Raw genomic sequence first — 20,718 nt, forward strand, 5'->3', positions numbered from 1 at the left:
CAACAAGGGAGCACCTGGCCATGAACTGCTTGTGAGTCAATTGTCCCATTAATTTTTAACCTCTGAAATTGTAAAACCTCTCAAATTAAAGCTGAAAGTCTGCACGTCAATCGCATATTGATTGATTTACAATCCACAGTGGTGGTGTACACTAAAACTATAAAAAGAGCATCTTTTTCCAATAAATTATGGACTTCACTGACACAGTATGTAACATCATTATAAACAACAAAGACAACAACACACAGTTGGTTATGTGAACATTCAGAAGAGAAATCATGACAAAATTCTAAGAACTTGATCATGTGTTTTTATTAAATAAAGAATAAGTTACAATAATAAGACATAATGTAAAAATAACTCCATACAAGACAGGAAATCATACATCGGTGTGTCACAGCAACTTTGTGAGAAGTTGTTAAATAAATGTACATTGCGAGTTTTCACTGAGTGACAGGGCTGGGTGATACGTGTGTGCGTGGGGGCCATCAGCTTAGTTTGGGGGTAAGACAGCAGCACTTTACCTTATGATATATCAATTAAATTTACACATCACACATTCAGAAACACAGTAACTGTTAGTGGATGTGAAGTTGCAGGAATGAGTCAACCGACTGGCTGTAATCAAACAGGCAATATTAACACAAGCATGCACACAAACACAGGAACAATGGTTCATTAACACTGCTTCAGATTTCTGCTCGAAAACCTCTGACTGCACTAAAATCACGGACAACTACTACCATACTGTTGCACACACTTGATTTCAAAATCATACAAATACATATGATTGATTAAAAAGGCTGAATGGATTTAAAAAAAGATTGAGATATGTTAAAAGATTTGTAGTTTGTGTTCTAATGCAGACAGCCTGTGGCAGAATATCATATTTAGTTCCTGAAGAAAACCTGGCAAACCCCTTGGCAATGTTATAATATTATGAAAAGGGTGATATTATCAAAGTTTTTTGTAAACCCAATGTCTTTGCTGCTGACAGCAGAAGAGTAAACTTCATCAGAACTGGATGTGACATATTTGAGAAAAAAATCTCAGCAGTCAGAACATCTGGGGCAGATGGAGCTGCTCCGTTAAACTTCTTTAATGTGGCAGCATGCTGCCACCAAGTGGTGCACAGCAGGAATTGAATATTAATACAAATATATCAAAAATATTTCAATTCTCCTGCTCTCCTGTGTGCAAAAAAAGATGCGATGACCAAACCAGTGATGGGATTTCTTTCGGGTTTAATATAATATTTTATTGAATGGCTACTTGCCATGAATGGTAATGATAAAGAAAAAAACAACAACCAAAAATATTTAAACAAAACAACGTTTGCACTGATAGTAATGGCTCTCAAAGACCAAAAACAAGTCATTCCAGCTGGGAAAGCTTGTATATGCAATTTGTTATAATTCCTGCATCTATTGCCTGTCAACTATTTAAACAGGAAACATCTAACAAAAATCAGTCTGAACCTTGATAAAATATGCATGGTGGAACTCCAAGAGCACAGCTCATTGCTGCAAGTGAACACAGATGCAGTTTCCTGTATGAGCACTGTGCTGAAACAAAACACGGTGAGCTGCATCTGCATGAACAGCTAAATTTGTGTTTGTTACCGTGAATCACTGAATCGGCAGCGAGCAGTCACTCACCATGTGGACTCCTTATAAACTGCATTTTACATGTGACTAATGCTGCAACTCTCAAAAGAAAGTTCATTATTTTCCTTCGTGGACTCGGTTATTAAAGAAGGCAGCACAGCTTGTAATGTTCGTTAAACCCTCTTGACAGTAAAGCCGCTGGGATTCTTCCTTTAAATGAACAGCTGCTGCTCAGAATTTAAAATCGGCAATTTCAACAGAGCCAGCCGCAGAGCCGGCTAATGCACCGTTGCTACACAGGAATTATGATTTTAATATTTAGAGCAAATCACTTTGTTTGTCTAAACTCGGCTGTCAGTTGCTACACAACACACAGGCTTAAAAATCAGCCTCCCGTACACGAGAGACACGAGCACTTTCCATGTACACTCTGAACAATGAGAAAAGGCGCTGGCAGTGGAAAAAACGTTACCGGCACTAAGTCTCTTTTACATTATGTCTTTCCTCCAAAGACTCACTGGGATGAATGGAAAATGGTAACAGAGGGGTTTGATATGCTTGGTGGGGAAGAATATGAAGAAAAGGATGGGTGGAGTTTGGGGATTAAATGACACCAATTCTTAACACATTAATTTTCTTTTCCACGCATGCAGCAATGCTGTGGTGATAAGGATTATAGTATTTTGTAGATTCATCTATTGGACTCATTGTTTTCACTCTCTCTCTGACTACAGGTTGCTCTCCTGGGTATCAGCGGATGATATGGGGTGCAGACCTCCGTTCTCATTCAGTCTCTTGGCACGGTACGTTTCATAGTGAATGTTATGAGTGACTTCCTTCAGATCCTGCAGGTGAGACCTTCAAAAGATGAATGTAAATACAGAGAGTGGGCGAGTTATTAGTTAAGTACGTTCATTTGACAGAGGAAGGGATAAGAGTTACTGTGTTTTGAAATACAGTATTGTTGTTCTTGTGTTGTGGTAATAAAATGGTAAAATCCTCCACAACAGCAAACACAAGAAACAAACGTTTTCTCACAATCAAAGAAAATTGCATAGTCTTATATTCAAAAACCGCTTTGAAAACATTTCACATTTATTATAATAAAAATGCTTTAATTTTTTTTAGAGAGGAAATAACTTTAATCGCTTTATCAAATAGCTGATCAGGACCCATCTTCATAAAACTATAATTAATTAATGTAATTTATTTTAAATGTGAATATTTGCTCTTTCTGTGATGTTAAACTATCCCAGTTTATCAGAACAAAAGTCCACCCTACAAATTTTAACTGTTTTTCTGACGTTTCAGAGACCAAATGGTCACTTAAATAAAATTTATACTCACTGGCCACGTTGTTAGGTACACCTGCTCAACTGCTTGTTAACACAAATATCTACCGTAATTGTCGGGCTATAAGCCGCTACTTTTTGCACCAGCTTTGAACCCTGCGGCTTTTAGTCAGGTGCGGCTTTTCTATGGATTGTCCATGATTTTTGTCATATCGTAAGACGATTTGTTTTGTTTGTTCCGGTGTTGTACGGCACTACGTTGCCTGGCGGAAGGGCATGTGATCAGACACACAGTATCGGGTTCAAGAGTGGTATGTTGGTCACATGTCCATCCGCCAGGCAACATAGTGCCGTAAAAGTAGCGCGAAAAACAAACTTCAAAGTAGTGGTATGCGTTCAGCGGGAGTCGTGGATGATGTGCGGCGATAAACGTGCGAAAAGCAAGTTATGCCCAACTCCACCGGTGGAATCTGACAGCGTGGAAAAGTGTAAAAACATCCATGATCACCAACGGATTTCGAAGGGCTGGACTGCTGCATGATGGAGAGGAGGACACCGCCACGGCCCTTCAGAGGGTGTTCGACTCTGACACTGACAACAAAGGAAAGAAGCTGAGAGTGGATGACGTAGCCATCCTGAGCCTGTTCGTATCCGACACTGGAGAAGAGGACTTTGGTGGTTTTAGTGCGCAGGAAGAAGAGAAAGATGGTGGTGAATGACTGACTTTTCTTCTTGTTAAAGCTGTGTCACTGCACCTGAGCCTAAAAGGTAGTCCAATCTATTTTTCTGGTGTGCCCTAGGTTATTGTTATGTACTACATTTGTTACTCATTTATGAAGCACAGTACATGTTTTGTACTTGTAATTACCACTACTTGTACATATACCCTAAAAAGTTATGCAAATATGTACCCATAACTTGTTTTTCAAAATATTAATAAAAGTGGTGTGTCTCCAAACAGCCATCTCTTTCCTGACAATTCGATTTGTGCATATTCTCTTACATATGATAAGTCAATATTGAAACACCTGCGGCTTTTAGTCAGGTGCGGCTAATGTATGTACAAAACAGGATTTTCCCCTGATTTTAGCTTGTGCGGCTAATATTCAGGTGCGCTTTGTAGTCCGGGAAATACGGTAATTAGCTAATCACATGGCAGCAATTCAATGCATCCAGGCACGTAGAAGTTCAAATTGAGGATCAGAAATCATAACTAGAGTTTACAGAGAGTAGTCTGAAAGCAAGAAAATATCCAGTGAGTGGAAATTCTCTAAGAGAAAAAGGTTTGTTGATGTCAGAGAACAGAGGAGAGTGGCCAGACTGCTTCAAGCTGGTAGGAATGCAACATTAACTCAATTAAATAATTGTTACAACCCAGGTATGCAGAAGAGCATCTCTTAATGCACAGCACACTGAATCTTGAAGCAGATGGGGTACAGCAGCAGAAGAGCACTCTAGGTGTCACTTCAGCAATGCTAGAAACAGGAAACTGATGCTGCAGTTTGCAGGGGCTTACAAAACAATGGAAAATTAAAAAATGTCATCTGGTCTGAAGAGGACTGATTTCTGCTGTGACATTCAGATGCTAGAGTCAGAATTTTGGCCTTAACATCCTGAAAGCATGGATACTCTGCCTTGTATCATCAGTTCAGTCAGACGGTGTTGGGCAACCCAATACTAGCACTGTGTACCTAATAAAGTGACCAGTTACTGGCGATCAATACATTTGTGTTACTGTTAAAATGCTGAGAAAGTTTACTAATAGAGAAAAGTGATTTTTTTCTTTGTTTTATTTCATTTCTTTATTCCACTTTTTTTGCATTATTATTTAAAAAAATGCTTTAAAAGAAAGTTTTACCTGATCAGAAAATCTCTCAGCTGAGCAAACTCACAATGGTTTGGATTTTCAACTGCACAAAGCAGAAAAACAGAGACAGAAATCCATCAACATCAGTCCTGTGTAAAAAACCAAACAGAGAAACTCGTTCATGGAGAGCGTTTGACTCACCCTCCACAATTCCCCACGCTGTCTTCCTCCCCAGAACCCGTTTGCCGTTCACTTGATATTCTTTGTCACTCCCCACCACAGCAAAGGGCATCGCCTCCTGTGAACAGAGACATTTGAACATGGTTCAGTGTACCGAAGAGAGCTACGCGAGGTTTATGAGATGAAACAAATGCACCACATGCCCAAGTGCCCTGGCATTCTGCTTAGAGGACTCGCTGCATGTTTGTGAAAGAGGCTGGGTTAAAGCTGAGTATCAAAGATTCATTCTAATGCCAAGGAAGAAAATCGCTCCACAAATATCGCGTGAGACAAAAAAGCGACTTACTCTGATTTTATCGTTGTCACTCTTGTCTTCCATGTCATCATCAAACTCTTTTTGTGGGTAAAATTCAATCCCGCTCATCTCCAGCTCCTTCCTTACCTGGAGTGCAGACAAAAGCAAGGAAAAATGAATAAAAAAAAAAACATTAGTCACAACGGTACCCAACACTGCACAAAGGACCAAAAGTCTTTTTTAATTAATTCATTCAGTTTTTCTCTACTGGGAAACAGCCAGGACAGACTTTTACCAGCCCCTTGTGTATTTTTACTGGCCTACAAACAGGAAAATGATTTCATACATTGCTAGCTTAATTTATAAACCTACCATAGATTAATAATCTATTAGTAGATTTATATTTAATATTATAAATCTATGTCAGAAATGTAATTAGTAACTGAAACTTTAAAATAAATGTAGTGGAGTAAACACCGAATCCTGGGGTGGATGACTACTATCAGCAAAGCATACAAGAAATCTGGGAAACTGAATTGAATTGAATTTCTTAGCAAATTAAACTAATAGTTTATCTGCACACAGATGTTCTTTTTAACTCCTTCTTAATTCTGTTGCGTTGGATGGACAGGAACAGGTAAAAATACTGCATTTCTTCACATTTAAAACTATCTGAACAATCGGTTTGATGATTGATGATTGTTGGTATTTTCAGGTGTATGACTTGACAGGTAAATCACTGTCTCTGGGCCAAATTGCTAGTGGCTGGCAAACAGTTCGCCCCACATTCTGTGTTTACTGGCCTTGGGATCATTGAATAAGACTTAAAAATTAGTGCCTGAGAACATGAAGTAATCAGAAAAAAGTTCACTGAAGGTCACTGAGGTTCTGGATGAGAAGTCAAATCACTGAGAAAACTTTTTAGCTGTAGAGTTTAGTAACTTGGATCCACTGCTGGTATAAAATGTTTATTACAGCAGCTTTGCACACTCATCAGTAAATATCTATGAAGAAAGACATTTTGAAGTCAGATTATTGGTGAAACTCACCCTCTGCTTGAACTCCTGTCTCTCCTCAATGGTCAGTGTATCTGCTTTGGCAATGATGGGAATAATGTTGACCGAGTGACTCAGGCGCTTCATGAACTCAGTATCTAGCTGTCGAAGACTGAAGCAGAAGGACAAATAATTACAGTGAGTCATGAGGGCAGATATAGGAGATGTGGAAGCTCATAAACACTGAATAAAAGAAGGAGGCGTCTGGAATTCATTTGTCATTTCTCATACGTCTCATTACCTTTCCTTGGCCTTGCAGCGATTACAAAAGACTTACAGTGAGAATCTTTTTTTTTCAAGTGGGCTTATCATTGAACAAAGGTTGTGTCCCAGCTCTTGTTTGCTTGCACATAAGACATCCTGTCGGTCTCAATTACCCTGGCTAAGAAAGATGAGATACGCTGGCAGTAATACACAAAAGACTGTATCCACTTATTCATTAGAAAGCAATTTCACACTTGTCAGCAGGAGCTAATTGTGAAAAGGAGAGAGAGGTGTGTGCTGTCTGCAATATAAAGTAGCACACTCAATTTAAGGCTTTGATAAAGTGAAATTAAATGTTTTTTGAATAAAGAGACATTAACACTGTGAGCTTTGTGCGTGTGTGTCTCACCAGCCAGCCAGAGCGTTCTCACTCCCGAGGCGTAACATGTCGACGTTTTGTCACGTCCCGCGGCGTTCCTGAGGAACACGAAAGGAGACCTTCGGCGTTCTTATGGTACGCAGCGGGTTATGGCTGGAATCCAGTGCAATGACGATCCCGCGGTAATAGACGTTCCAGCCCTGTATTCCAGCCCTAAACCTAACCTTATCCCTAGCCCTGACCATAACCGTATTCCTGACCTTAACCAGGACTTTAATGATGTTAAATAGCGTGTTTCTAAGCGATTTGAAGAAAAAGAGCGAACATGTGTAGATTCAGTCCAGACGGTTCTCATATTTCCTCTGTTTTCCGAGGTCGTCATTTAGGAACGTGGTGGGTAGCCAAAAACGTAATATGGTGACGATTTGTCACCTAGCGTAAAATGTTACGCTTTGGGAGTGAGAACGGGTTGCAGCAGCAGCATACAGTGTGTGAATGTGTGTGTGAATGGGTGAATGACTGAATGTCTAAAGCACTTTGGGGTCCTTAAGGACCAAGTAAAGCGCTATACAAATACAGGCCATTTACCATTTACAGATTACTTAAAAAACCCCACATCCCTTAAAGAATCAGATACTTAAAGATGGTCTGATTGATTTACTTCCATACAGCCAAAGCTTAACTTACGAGTGTCCGGTTGGGGAGATAAAATAGAGACAGCAGTGCACCCTGGTGTCCGGGATTCGCTTCTTTCTGGTGATGTTGACCTCCTCCTTCAGGAACTTCTCATACTGCTCATTGATGTATTTGGAGATGGGCTCCCAGCTGTGGATACAACAGAAGCAAAACATCACCGAGGCAGGAAAAAACATGTTTGAGGGAGCACTGATTCACTCCTAAACCTTGAATACAGTTTTTAAAGATGAAAGGTGGAGATTTGTCCTCGGTGATATAAGGCAGTTATTATGACATTTATGATGCTTTAACAGTGCCGGAGCTGGAAATCTCACCAGTTGTCGTTATTGATTTGGTCTCCGAAGCCCGGAGTGTCGACAACTGTCAGCTTCATCTTCACACCACCCTCTTCAATAACTAAAAAAAAAAAACAAAAAAAAAACATGTTCACACAAAGAAATCAGCAAAATAAATAATAACAGCTTCAAGTCTTCTGGGAAGGTTTTGCAGAAGGTATAGGCCTGTGTTTATGGGAATATGTAACCATTCTTCCAGAAGCACATTTGTGAGGCAGTGCACTTGACATGCAAATCTTTCTCTTCTTTTTTGAACAATGGCCATAGATACAAGTGATACAGTGAGAGATAAACATCATATTTAGAAGTTATTTTAAAACTTAATTATATAATAAACAAATTATTTGGAAAAATAAGGTACATGATTTTCACCTTGAAATTTTCCAGATTATGTACCAAGTAGTGGAACTAAACCTCAGAGATTTAGGATGTTCTACTATAAAAATAAAAAAATCTACAAGTGGCTACAAGAAATTCATTTGTCCAGGATCAATCAATCTATCGCCTGAAGCCAGAGTCAAAACCGACCCAAAAACTCCACATACAGAGGCCCAAGCCAATCAGTGAGATGATTTCACTAACCACTATGCTGCCCATAATTTAAAATCTCACAGAGCTGCAAAATTTCATCACAGGATTTGCAGGTAAGGTAGTGCATGCACCTCCATGAAATGCCTGCCAGGAAATAGCTTCTGCTTTTCAAAGAGAGCATCAGAGAAAACTGACTGTTAACCAGTGGCAATAAAGGCAAAGACCAGCTCTTTTAGATAAACAAGACAGTGGCGAAAGCAGTTTAGGAGATGTCCGGGGTCTGGGTAGCGTCTGCATCATTTCAAAGTGTTCTTCAGGATGTGACGCAGTCTGTGCAACTACCAATTCCTGCACAGCCAACATCCTCTAACATCCAATAACTGAAGGAATTTCACATAGAAAGTTGCAGAAAGCAATTACACACCTACAAGAAGTTATTTATGCTGAAGGGGGCAAAGGTAGTGTCTAAACCAAGGATGTACTTACCTTTACCACAGAAGAAGAACACATTTAATGTTTTTATTTAAAAATAAATAAAAACTTGAATATTCAACATAATGACTGAATGTTCGTGTTTGCCATAATCACACAAACAGCAAATACAATATTAATAGCATGGCCAGAATTTTTTATGCTTCGTCTCCTGGCATAATAATATCAGGGTACTGTCATCCGCAGGCAATGGGAGCATGATCACGTAAACTGTAGCAGCCCACAGGCTTGACATGTCCCTACAGTTTCCTCGGGAGCTCATAAGTCGTCAAGGACGTGCAAATGGCAGCTAGGTCCCAGAAGGCATAATGAGCACAGGCTTGAATGCTACATAGTGAGCTGTCTGCCACAGTGAGGATTTGATACTAATAGTGGGGGAGGGGCACCAAAATACGACATTTTCAAATGTTATACAGAGTAGCTGTAAATAGCGATTCGTTTGGGCTGCACTGTGGATAATTTAAAACTTTATTCAAATCAAGCACACGGCTGACTGTCACTGCTTGCCCCTGTTACCTGAGTGGAAAGCTTCTCAGTTACACAGATGTTCTACAAGAACAGCTTTCTGATTCCTCATCCTGTAACTTTGAAAGTGAGCCACAAATTGAGCTATGTTTACATCTTTGCATAAGCTGTCAGGCTGATCTACGGTTGTTACCATGGAGACATAACTCTGAGCTCTGAGATTATCTCGCATTTTACTCACAAATACTTTGGGCTTTAAATTGGGTCATGGTTGGTCCTAGCTTTGATCAGGCTCCACAAACTGAGTTCAGCGATGTGGTGCTTTGTGACTCCTGTGAAATATGACCGACTGCCCGCACTCTCAGAAACTTCACTGAGGTTAAGTAAGACCCTTTTAAACCCCCAGTCAGTCAAACACAAGTGAAATGAAAGCACACGCAGCACGCCAGCAGATCTTAAAATGATAGTGAGCAACACCCTGCAATATGTTGGCCCTGTGAGGTCAAATGCACTGGAGCTTAAAAAAACACTGTTATCACTCATCTGCCTGCTATCCTGGGTGTTCAGCTGCTATGATCTATACTTTTCAACACATCCACTTTTCCAATGCTGTCAAAGTCAATACTGATATCATTGCTCTTTCCCAATCATCTTCTTGCTTGCCTTCAGCGAACCAATAAGCCTGCATTCTGCATACTTTAAATCTCGGCAACCCACTTCCTCACCATTTCAGAGCTCCATCCAAGCCGTCATCTTCATCCTCACCACCACCAGTGTCTGGACTCTGGATGCTGGCATTCTGCTGCTATGATGGGTCTAATTGCCAAATATTATAACTGATTCTGTATCTCAAAAAAATCATGTTTAATTCTTCCAAAGGATTTCTTCTTAATTAATCTGTGTATTGGAGAAACAATTACAGACAGAAAGACAGAATAAACTATAAGCAGCAGCAGACCAAACAAATCTGCCATACAATCTAAACGTTGGATAAGAAAATAACACAAAAAAGTTTTAATACAAAATTGAAGCTCCTTTTTAATCTGTCAAACTCCAAACAGTCCATCATAAACGAGATGTAAAAAAAGTGTAGAAATATCAGAAGCCTGTTTTACTTGATGTTGTGTTATAAAACATGATGACCCAGCCTTAAAAGGTAAGCTCACAACTTCCCAAGTCTATCCTAAAACACTATAGCTATTTTGTTTTGCTGAAGTTATTCCACCACTATCACTGTACTTTCAAAGTAAACAGGGCGGCAGCAGAAATCTGCAGTCTTTAGTAGCAAAAACATATTCAAAGGATTATCTTAAGTGTGCATGAAACTCCAGCAGCCTGAGATTGACAAATCCAATGGATATCCACAAGGCAAAGTATTTTCTTTTTTGCAACAGAACACAAAATATCGAAACAAACAGTTTTAGTTTTCTTTTTTTTAAAGTTGGCTTGAACATCAAAGTCAACCACAAACAGGAGAGCAAGCATAAAATAACAATAAAGATAAAACAGTTTGTTTTGTATATTCTTACTATTGTCTTTGTTGCAGAGGCTAAGCTAAAGGACAAACAAGCACAAACAGCAGTGACCACATTAGAGGTTCTTCCACATGCTTTTAACACTGCCTCCTGGTGACAGCATGCAGCAACAACATGTAGACATGTGTGCAAATCTCTGCATTGAACATCGACTACTCAAGTACCATGCCAGGATCATTCAGCACCACCTGACCTCTACACCTCTGCTGCCAATCAGCTACTATCAGATCTTTAGCCTTGGTTTTCCATCATATTTCTTGCTACATGTTCCTGTCAGCTTGTTTTTTAAATGTTATTATTATCTATTTATTTATTTTTGGATATTGTACCTTTATAATAATAATGCATACTTTATTAATACCGTAGGGGATTGCTTAGTCCTCTGCACTTAACCCATTCATTCAGTGAAGCAGTACGCAACTACCAATCCAGCGCCCAGGGAGCAGTGTGTAGAGACCCTTGCTCAATAGTACCTCAGGGTAGCCGTTCAGTGGATTTGAACCCCCAAGCTTCCGATCATGGGGCGAATACTCTACCTACTGAGCAATCCCTGCCCTTGATTTTGTGCCTGTCTTTAATGAAAAACGTTTCTACATTGTAAATATTGCCTGGAAACCCACAGTGTGCCCAACTGTGCACTGGCACATGACAGCAGAAAACTGAGCAGAGATCTGTTTGCTGTTTTTCAGCCATCTCTGAACTGAATTTCAGCATCTGTTCATTTTTAGAGATTTCACCAACAGACAGCGATGAAAACCTAACCTTCTTTCGACTTTGTCTGTACAGCTACAAAACGCAAATAAGGTAGGTCTCAGCAATGATTTATTTATATGACACATAAGAGAGTTATTACAGAGCAGCTTGAAAAATTAATTCATGACAATTAAATTCCCAGCACACGGACAGTCGAAAACAACAAGTGATCAAAAGTGCCTGCAGGAGAGGCAGAAGTTGGCCCATCCTTCAGCTGCTTAGATTTCTTGGCAGCTTCCAGGGTGCACTGATGAACTATAAGTAGGCTATGTGGGACTTTTAAGAACATGGCCAAAGATTGTTCATTTTCTCTCTTTAATTAAGTGCTATATAAATGCCTGGCTCTAAAGAAAGAGCAGCCTCTCTGTCCTTGCACTCACCATGAGACACTGCCTTGATCTCCACAGTTTTGGGGATCTTCTCATCACGAGCCCATCCTGCACTCCTCCTGCTCACTTGGGACTTGAATAAGGTGTTCACCAGGGTTGACTTTCCCAGACCACTGTGACCTGAAGTGAAAGGCAGAAGAATTAAGGTTGGAGCACCATACAGGAAGAAAGTGTCCAGGCATAAAGCAAGTCTACTGTGACGTACCTACTACCATGATATTGAAGTCAAAACCCGTCTTCATGGTCTTCTTCCTCATCTGCTCAATGATGGTGTCGATACCAATGTATCCCAGCAGAGTGGATCCCCCGCTGGAGCTGTGGGAGCCACCATGACCATGACCGCCGCTGTGTGGTGCAGCGTGACTTCCAGCGTGACTAACGCTGTGTCCTATGCCATGACCCACGCTGTGACTGCCACCATGGCTCGGACCATGACTTCCAATGGGAACTGGAATGGCGCTCGGTGGGGGAGCAGAGATGCCGCCTCCTCCGACACCCAGGCCCTGGGGTGGGAAGGGGCTAGAAGGAGAAGGAGCCCCCACGTTTGGGGGTTTGGCAGGGACAGCTGGTTTGGGTCTAACCTCTGGAGGAACGATGTCTGACATGTCTACAGAAAAGGAAGGAAGATGAAAATAAGTCACACTGAAAAAATGACGAGGAAGTAGGTCAGTGGATCAGCCGAGGCCTCTCCTCTAGTTACTCGTTCTACATTGAAGAAATGGGTTATTGCAGCAGGCTTCGATCACCCAAACAACAGAAAAATCCTCACATTCATCTAGTCAGGCAAACACTGCTTTGTATAATTGGTGTAGTTGTATAATTTGCTTCCCAGATTTTGATGGTTATGATGAAAGGTGCTTGTAAAACAAACGTTTTATCTGTTTATTTTAAAAATATGAAGCTGGAGCTATACAAACATTATGAGGTGAGCAAAATCAGATGTTTACAATAAAGTTTTCCTTGAAGAGCGCCTACTGTGCTCGTGTCCAACTCCATGCTGTTATTCTTAGACTCTACTAGAGTAGCTTTGCATGATTCACAGTTCAGAATAATGTTTCTTTACTTTAAAGTGAGTCTCAATTACCTCTTATTTCATCCACTGTATGAAATACTATTTTAGCCCTATTCTCTCCCATAAAGTCTTCTTCTCATTGGCTGCCCCTTGTAAACAAAAGGGATTTCTGTTCTCATATCTGAGATGAGCATATTAGGAACATCTTCTGTTTTTGACATTATACCGAGGCATTGAAAAAGGACTGAAAAGGAGAATACGTTATGATCACAGTTTATGAACTCCTCCCCTTCCTCCTTCCTAAAAAAATCTGGTACTGACTGGAGCTGTGGTACTCAAGGCTAGCAGACACATGGAGTTTATGTATGAAAAATGTAATTAATGCATAACTGTCACTTTCAAATTTCATAACCATGTGAATTGTATTAATGAATGAATGAATGAATGAACTAGCTGATTAAAATAAAAGTTAAGAGAAGTTGAAGAGACTTAAATGTGGCTAACATTTATTTTTCTTTGTCAGTTATGTAATAAAGTAAATATCTTTGAGTTTTCAATTAAACAAATCAAGACATCTGAAGGTCCCAACATGGACACAGATGTACATTTCAGGAGGGATCCAGTCCACTGCCTCATCCGACCCAAACCCCACACAACAAAAGCACAAAAGAAAGCTGATGACTGAGAAGAAAAACTGCTATAACATCATTTGTTTCTTTTTTACCAACAGATAGATGTTATGTCTGCGCTCATATTTCACACACATCCATATACAAAAAGAAAAGCTGAAGAATATGACAGAGATGGAAGGAAAAGGGAGAGGGAGGTCCAAGTCTGAAAGCAAAATAGCTCTGAGACACAGTATTTGAGTTTAGCAGCATAGTTTCTAGTTTAAAAATAAGATTCATCTTCGGATTAATGCTGCCTGTGCTTTTTGAGTTTGCTTCAAAGGTTGAGATAAACCTTATTCCTAAAAGTGTGCAGAATGTTTTGAACATAAGCAGAAATCTTGATGAAACACAGATCAGCTGTTAAAGTCCAGGGGTTAATAAATCAATTTATAAAAAGATGACTCATGCACAGTTTGAGCTTGAACATAACATATGAGACAGAACTGAATCAACTCGTTATGCTCACATCTAACCACAAGAGTCCACACGACCTTAAGCATTTAACTCAGCAGGTAGGAAATCAAATGAGAATAGCTGAGAATAATGACTGGAGAGTTAAGCTGTTATTATTTTATTAAGTTATCACATATTACACAGACAGTGTAAACAGTAAAATCCACTATTGGTGTGCAGAAGTGCCTGACAGAACCTGAAATTAGGGCACTGTGAATAATTTAATTGATTCCTGGAAATCTAGCATTTATAATCGGGGAAGTTCTTGCACTAATGAGTAACAACTACCCCGAAAGACTGCAGAGGTGGGGCAGCATCTGACCTGACCTGAGTTACAAAAGCGCTGCTCTAACCTCCAGCCTTCATCACACCCAGGTTGCCCATCTATTATTTCTATCTGCTCAACACAGCAGAGTATGTCTCAGCCCTGATCACCCCCCAAGTGTAGAAATCAATGCCTGACTGAACAAACTCAGGTCTTCTTAATAAAGGTGTCCTCCAGTCAAAACAATGAAAAATCATTTACATTTCATTTTAACCCCCAAAACTGAACTAACTGTTCTTTTCTTTCACCTTTTCAATGTTTATACAGTGGAATTACAAATACCTGTGAAAGCAACTCTGATGTTGATTCGAAGATTATTTTCTTTTTTAAAATAAAAGAAATTATTATATTTTACAGTGTGATACTTAATAAATAGTTGATACTATAGGGGCAAAGATAATAGCCAGCATTCTTAATATTACGTTTTTTTTTCAATAAAACTACCAAATTTACAGCAATTCAGAACGCCTAAAAGTGTAGAAATCTAACATAAAACAGAAACATATATAGAAATGTCCCTGTCTAAAAAGGCTTTATTTATTAGTTAGCCTAGCAAACTTGCATTTAACCAAAAATCCATCCAACAATGGACACACTTTGCTTGACAAATATACCCCCTAATTCAGAGGAAGCTAAAGGCTCAGTCAAGAGTAAAAATAGGACGACAACCTCCTTGTATAAATTCCCAAAGCTTGAGCCTGTTGTACATTCACAACTACTTTTGATCTCAAGGTAAATGTACAGGTTGTCTAATACGAGGCAAACTTTCTGCAAACAGTCACAGTCTGACTTGAACTGACTGCAGTCACTCTTAAAGAGATTGTCAAAGGTTTGCTGTCTAATTGATAAATGCAGATACATTGCCAACATGTTATTATCGGTCTGAATGAGTTGATGTCAATTTGCACAACTCAAGGGGACTCGACTTAGCTGGCTGTCAGTCAGTTCTGGTTATTCCTATAGACCTGGAAGGTTGTTGAGCTTAAATGTAATAGTTAAATGTGAATTCCTGCTGATTTAAACAACAGTTAAATGATATATTATTGCAGATCGCAGATGTAACTGCCAACTTCACTCCATTCAATCCCAGACTGATCCCAAACTGATAGCAGACTGACTCTATCTGATATTGACAAAGTTTAACTTTGAGGGCATGATTGGCAATTTTTGTTATTGCAATGCTCAGCATAGATGTTAAAAATCGCAATGATACTGTATCGTGAGTTGAGTATTGTAATTATATCGTCTGGTGAGTCCCACCTCAAGTTTTAATCATTAAAAACGAATGAAAACGAAACTAAAATTTGCACTTTGGAAAAAAGCAAAACAGGAAACTAATTGGAAAAAACAGATATAATAATTCTGGCAGAGAACCACGGATGAAATTACAATCAGCTGTCTTGTCTTTGGGTTGGCAGCAGAAACGTCAAACATGGGACACAAAAATCTCAAAAGCCTGGCCAGAAATGCAAAAAAAAACCTCTGCGAGCAAGGCTTTGACACCAGTCGGGTCTAAGCAAGAAAAGATGTTTTTGTGAGCTCAGCCTTTAAGTGAAGCAAGCAGTGCAGGCAGATGGTAACAGTAACAGGCAGCAGGCCGAGCCAAGATGTTGATGAGCTTAGTCCTTCAGGGTGTACAGCCTGCTGCCATGCTTTAAGTCACAGTCCTAGATACATGAGTCCTGATCATACATACAGGTCACTGAGGCAGAGGCTGTCACTTTGATTCATTCACTGGCCATGCAGCTCTGCCCCCTCCCTGCCTGCCCTCACAAGCCCACACTGCAATGCAATTATTTCGAGCTACACACTACAGCAAATGTAGGAAACTGAAGCGTACGATATCTGAGGATGCTCTGGCTACATGAAAGCTAAAACTCCCTTTTTTAAAATCCCTGTTTGAAAAAATAATAAAATGGCCAAGCTCATGAAAGTTAAGAGCAAACGTGCTTTAGCATATAACATGAATAAAAGCGTCCTTTTCTGCGTGTTTTAAGTGACTACCCAACGTTAGCTCTACCAAAGCCTGTCGCCCTCATTGTTTCTCTCACCAGTCACGCTGGATAATAACGTTAACGGCTAGCTGCTAGCGTGCACCCGCTAACGGTCGTCACACTCACCAGCTCCCGTTCAACTGACCAAACGAGCTCGTGGAGACAGCGGGCGACCTACAGGCGCTCTGAATTCGAGAAGCAGTAATATCTATCCACCACACTGATAACAATAACAGGAACGCTCATGTAAAGAGGAGTCCGGGTACCTCTCCTTCCCTCTGGCCGTGAGCCCCCTCCTTTTCCGTTACCAAGGCGACAAGAGGACAGGGAGTGGGGAGATGCAGCGCACATGCGCAATATGACTATCTCAAAGGGACTTTTTTTTTGGGTACAGTGTCTTCTGTCAGAGCTAGAGTATTTATAGCGAGCAATTTGAATTGTGTTATAATCAGTGTCAAGTCCAGACATGGGAGATGATCTTTAACAGTGTTGGTGGATAAAGAAGATGGATCCTTTACTAATAATGTTGTGAAAAAGTACTTGCCCAATTCCTGATTTATTTTCTCTCTCTCTCTTTTTTTTTCCATATGTGCAACATTTGTCACACTTGCCTCTTAAATCGTGAATTATCTGTTTTTAATTCTGTGGCCTGATTACTGCCAGACCTGCTGAATTGAGAAATCACTTAAACAGAACCTGCCTGACAAAGTGATGTAGGCTAAAAGATCTCAAAAAGAAACACGCAATGCGACAGTCTACAGAAACAGATTTGAAACAAAGTCATTGACATCTATCGGTCTGGAAATGGTTACAGAGCCATTTCTAGGGCTTTGGGATTCCAGCAAATGATGGTGAGAGCCATTATCCACAAAAGGAGAAAACTTGGAACCTTCCCAGGAGTAACTGACCAACCAAAATTACTCCAAGAGTGCATTGGTGACTCAATTGGTGACCTAAACTGAGACAGTTTAGGTCAGTGTTCGCGCTTCAACAATAAGGGACTGGGGAAATATATGTATCCATGGGAGAGTTCCAAGGAGAAAAAGGTCGCACAGGCTCGTTTGACATTTGTTAAAAAACAAACAAACACCCAAACATCTTGATGATCCCCAAGACTTTTGGCAAAATATTCTGTGGACTGTGGACTTTTGGAAGGTCTGAGTTCCAACAACATGCCAACAGTCAAACATGGTGGTGATAGTGTGATGTTCTGGGGCTGCGTTGCTGCTTCACGACCTGGACAACTTGCAGTAATTAATGCAACCATGAATTCTGCTCTCTGTTTTTCTATATAGTCTTTACAATACTCATTTTTGGGTCACTTTAGGAAAAGTCATCAAATTTCAAGCTAAAAGAATGATATTGGATTTTTTTGATTTTTTTTGCTGCGGTCACTATCAAAATGAGTCAAATTTGACCCTAAACAGTGTGTACGGGTTAATGTAGATGCAAAGCTTAACAAAAACATTACTGCTATGTGGGACATTATTACTGCTGCATTATCGTTCAAGCAGAAAGAGCTTATAGCTTTAATGGCTTTGCACTGGTACATAAACAGGCTCCTAAAGTTTGAAGTCTTATCTGCAAAGTAACAACTGCATGTCTGCTAAATGCACTGTTTAAAATGTAGAAAGAAGTGCAGTATAGAGAAGTTTTCCCCCAAATACATTTTGTCACAGCAGGAAAACTACAGTGCTGAATAATTAAACTAATGATGGCTGAATATGTAGACGTTGTCTGTATGTGCCGCGCTTCCTTTTCTGTGAAGAGACACACTATCAGCTGTGACATGCCGTGAACTAAAGCACTTCAAATTTAATGCAAATGTGCTCTGATGTATCCTGCCACCGGTGGAAGCTCAGTGTGTAATGATTAACAGCGAGTGTAACGGGGCTTTCTGAGCGGTGGAATCCCACGAGAGACCCTGAATCTGAGGGTCTTGTAAGACAGAAAATATATTAACAGATCTAACTGCAAGAAATCTACTAATGAAGACTCCAGATGAAGCTGTTAGTTTAAATTTTCTTTGCTCTGTCAAATACGCCTGGTAGTTTTTCCCTTGTTGGGCCTCAGAAGCTCTCATTTTAACTCATAGGCATACAACATCCAGGCAGTGCTGAGGTACTATGTGTGCTTTGTTTTTTAATCTCTACCCTGCTATGTTACGACATGATTTAAGTTTGACACATCTGTTAGTCTGTACTTCCCAGTGTTTGTGTGATATTGTGTTGTTATTACTCTTTAGGTGTTAGAGGAAGAAAAATACAGCTGCAGCACCGTACTCACACTTTATCTCCGAGCTGCTCTCCTTTCGTCCCGCCTTCCTTTCTGCATGTTTTCAGCGTGTTTTAGTGTAAAACTGCTTTGGCACGTCTTCCTGTGCTATTCACTTTGAAACAGTCTGCTAACCAACTTTGTCACATCTCTCCTCGCCACGCCTGTTACTCTACTGATAAGAAGCGCTGCCTTTAGTCCCTCTGCTATCCTCTTTAACCACCCCCTCATCAGAGTTCCCACCCCCCCTTAGAAGTTAGAAAATTATTCAACTCCCACTCCAAATAAAAGCAGGGGCATCAAAGAGGCGCTGTCGCTGGGTTTGTTCTGTTAAAATCTTGCAGGTGACTTGGATATATTTGTACTCACCCACATAAATTGAACCTGGGTAATACATCGTGACGTAATAGGGGTCTTCTGATTCCTCTGAGAAAAATACTTTGCCTGTTTCAGAGTCATTCAGCTGATTTAGTAGACTGGAAGCTGTTGTTGCTGTTGTTGTCTTTTCCAGGCTCTGGTATACTCTGTCAAAGACCCCCTTTGAGCTTAGGCCAAAACTGTCTGTGCTGAATGGGCAGTGTGCTACAGACGGGGGCCAGCTTGCAACATATTTCTCTGAGGGATGTTCTGGTAGCTTTGCTGGCACCCCACGGAGGTCAGGTGGTGCTAACATGTCTGTTTGATTCAGTCCTGTGCTGCTGACCTTCATCTGTTTTTCAGGAGGAGACTGTTCCTGATCTAAGCCACATCTGTTTGACTGAAGGTCAGGTTTCAAAAAGGATCCCCTTTGTGAGGTGGTGCACACACCAGAGGGAGGGTGGGAGGCCTCCTGGGTCTGAGGTGCCACCTGACATGTCTTAAGCTGATTTAACCTGTGTGTGCACTGGGAAGCCTCCATTTTCTGATCAGCTTCTCTTGACTGGCAGCTGTAATCCTTTGATAAACAGTGAGACTGACTCACTGCACATCTTACATCCACAGTTTGACTCTGTGCCTTCGACGGGAACCTGAGGGGTCTCTGTGGGGACTTGATGTTTTGAGATGCACCAGTTTCATGAAAGATTTTATGAGAGTTTCCTGTAATTGTCTGATTATTGTTTTCTTCCTGCTGTTTCCTGGGACGAGAAGCTGATAGAAATGCTGCTTCTGGTCTTGTTTCACTGTGCAGGTCGAACCGTCTCCTCCTTGCCTCGATGCTTGGCGAAACGCCTGACTGATTAAAAAGAGGCTCAGTGGAAAAGGATGTTTGAGAAGTCACGGGTAAAGCTGCTTTTTTCTCAGAATACAGTTGCTCGTATGGTGGGTAAGCTGAGGTAAAATGTAAGGTCTGAGAGTAATTGCTCTTCTGAGGGTAGTTTTTATATTTTCTTTGAGGACCTGACAGAGTGGCCGGTCCATCAAACACTGACGGAGACTCCTGGTGATCAACGTTAGCAGACTTAATGCCTTTAGAGTTAGTGGATATTTGTGTTCCTGTCATTCTACTGGGTTGAAATTCCTGGTGCTGATTGATGTTCCACTTTGGTTTAGGAAATGCAGTAATGTCTGTACTCCTTTGCAGAGCCTTTGCTTCATCTTTGGCAGTATTGTCTTTTTTACTTAGTCCAAGTTTGCTTTGCAGAAAGCAAGGATTCGAAGATGTGACCGGGCGTCTGTAGGATTCTGAGTAAGTCTGATGTTGAGACTCTCTGTTCATACGACCTTTTCTCATCTCAGGGTGAGTAAAGTCCAGTAAAGCATCCTGGTCAAGAATTTCATGCTTTATCTCATTTGATGTCTCCGCTTTGACATTACAGATGGGAATCGATTTAGCACGTCTTTCTTTTGCAATAGGAGAAGGCTGTTTTACTGGTGGATCGTCTGAGCTCGTCCCTTGGCAAAGGGACATTGGAGATGGGCTTAGCCTGGGTGTTGGGACTGTCAGAGTTGGAGATACACTTGGCTTTGGTGCTGGCTGGTGCAGTAATGGAGAAA

The 20,718-nt window shown here is 40.6% G+C and overlaps 1 protein-coding gene across 3 annotated transcripts; it reads right to left on the reverse strand.

Annotated features, from left to right (window-relative positions):
* Positions 1 to 304: 304 nt before the first annotated feature.
* On the reverse strand, positions 305 to 18,897 carry septin3 (septin 3). 3 transcript variants are annotated; one of them, XM_085410092.1, is made up of 10 exons: positions 18,757 to 18,897; positions 12,221 to 12,622; positions 12,007 to 12,135; positions 7,830 to 7,911; positions 7,507 to 7,644; positions 6,231 to 6,348; positions 5,233 to 5,328; positions 4,908 to 5,004; positions 4,758 to 4,809; positions 305 to 2,465 (listed from the first exon to the last, which is right to left on the reverse strand). In XM_085410092.1, the coding sequence occupies exons 2-10, from the start codon at positions 12,618 to 12,620 to the stop codon at positions 2,336 to 2,338; spliced, it is 1,242 nt and encodes a 413-aa protein (XP_085266218.1). In that variant the 5' UTR covers positions 12,621 to 12,622; positions 18,757 to 18,897; the 3' UTR covers positions 305 to 2,335. The 3 variants fall into 3 exon arrangements, with proteins under 3 accessions (XP_085266218.1, XP_085266219.1, XP_085266217.1); XM_085410093.1 differs by lacking the exon at positions 18,757 to 18,897 and adding an exon at positions 16,737 to 16,779; XM_085410091.1 differs by lacking the exon at positions 18,757 to 18,897 and adding an exon at positions 16,597 to 16,772.
* Between the last annotated feature and the right edge of the window lie 1,821 nt (positions 18,898 to 20,718).

The sequence above is a fragment of the Rhamphochromis longiceps genome, linkage group LG6 (assembly GCF_057381845.1).
Source record: "Rhamphochromis longiceps isolate RC_006_pf linkage group LG6, R_longiceps_female_GT1.1, whole genome shotgun sequence".
In the NCBI taxonomy this organism is placed as follows: domain Eukaryota; kingdom Metazoa; phylum Chordata; class Actinopteri; order Cichliformes; family Cichlidae; genus Rhamphochromis; species Rhamphochromis longiceps.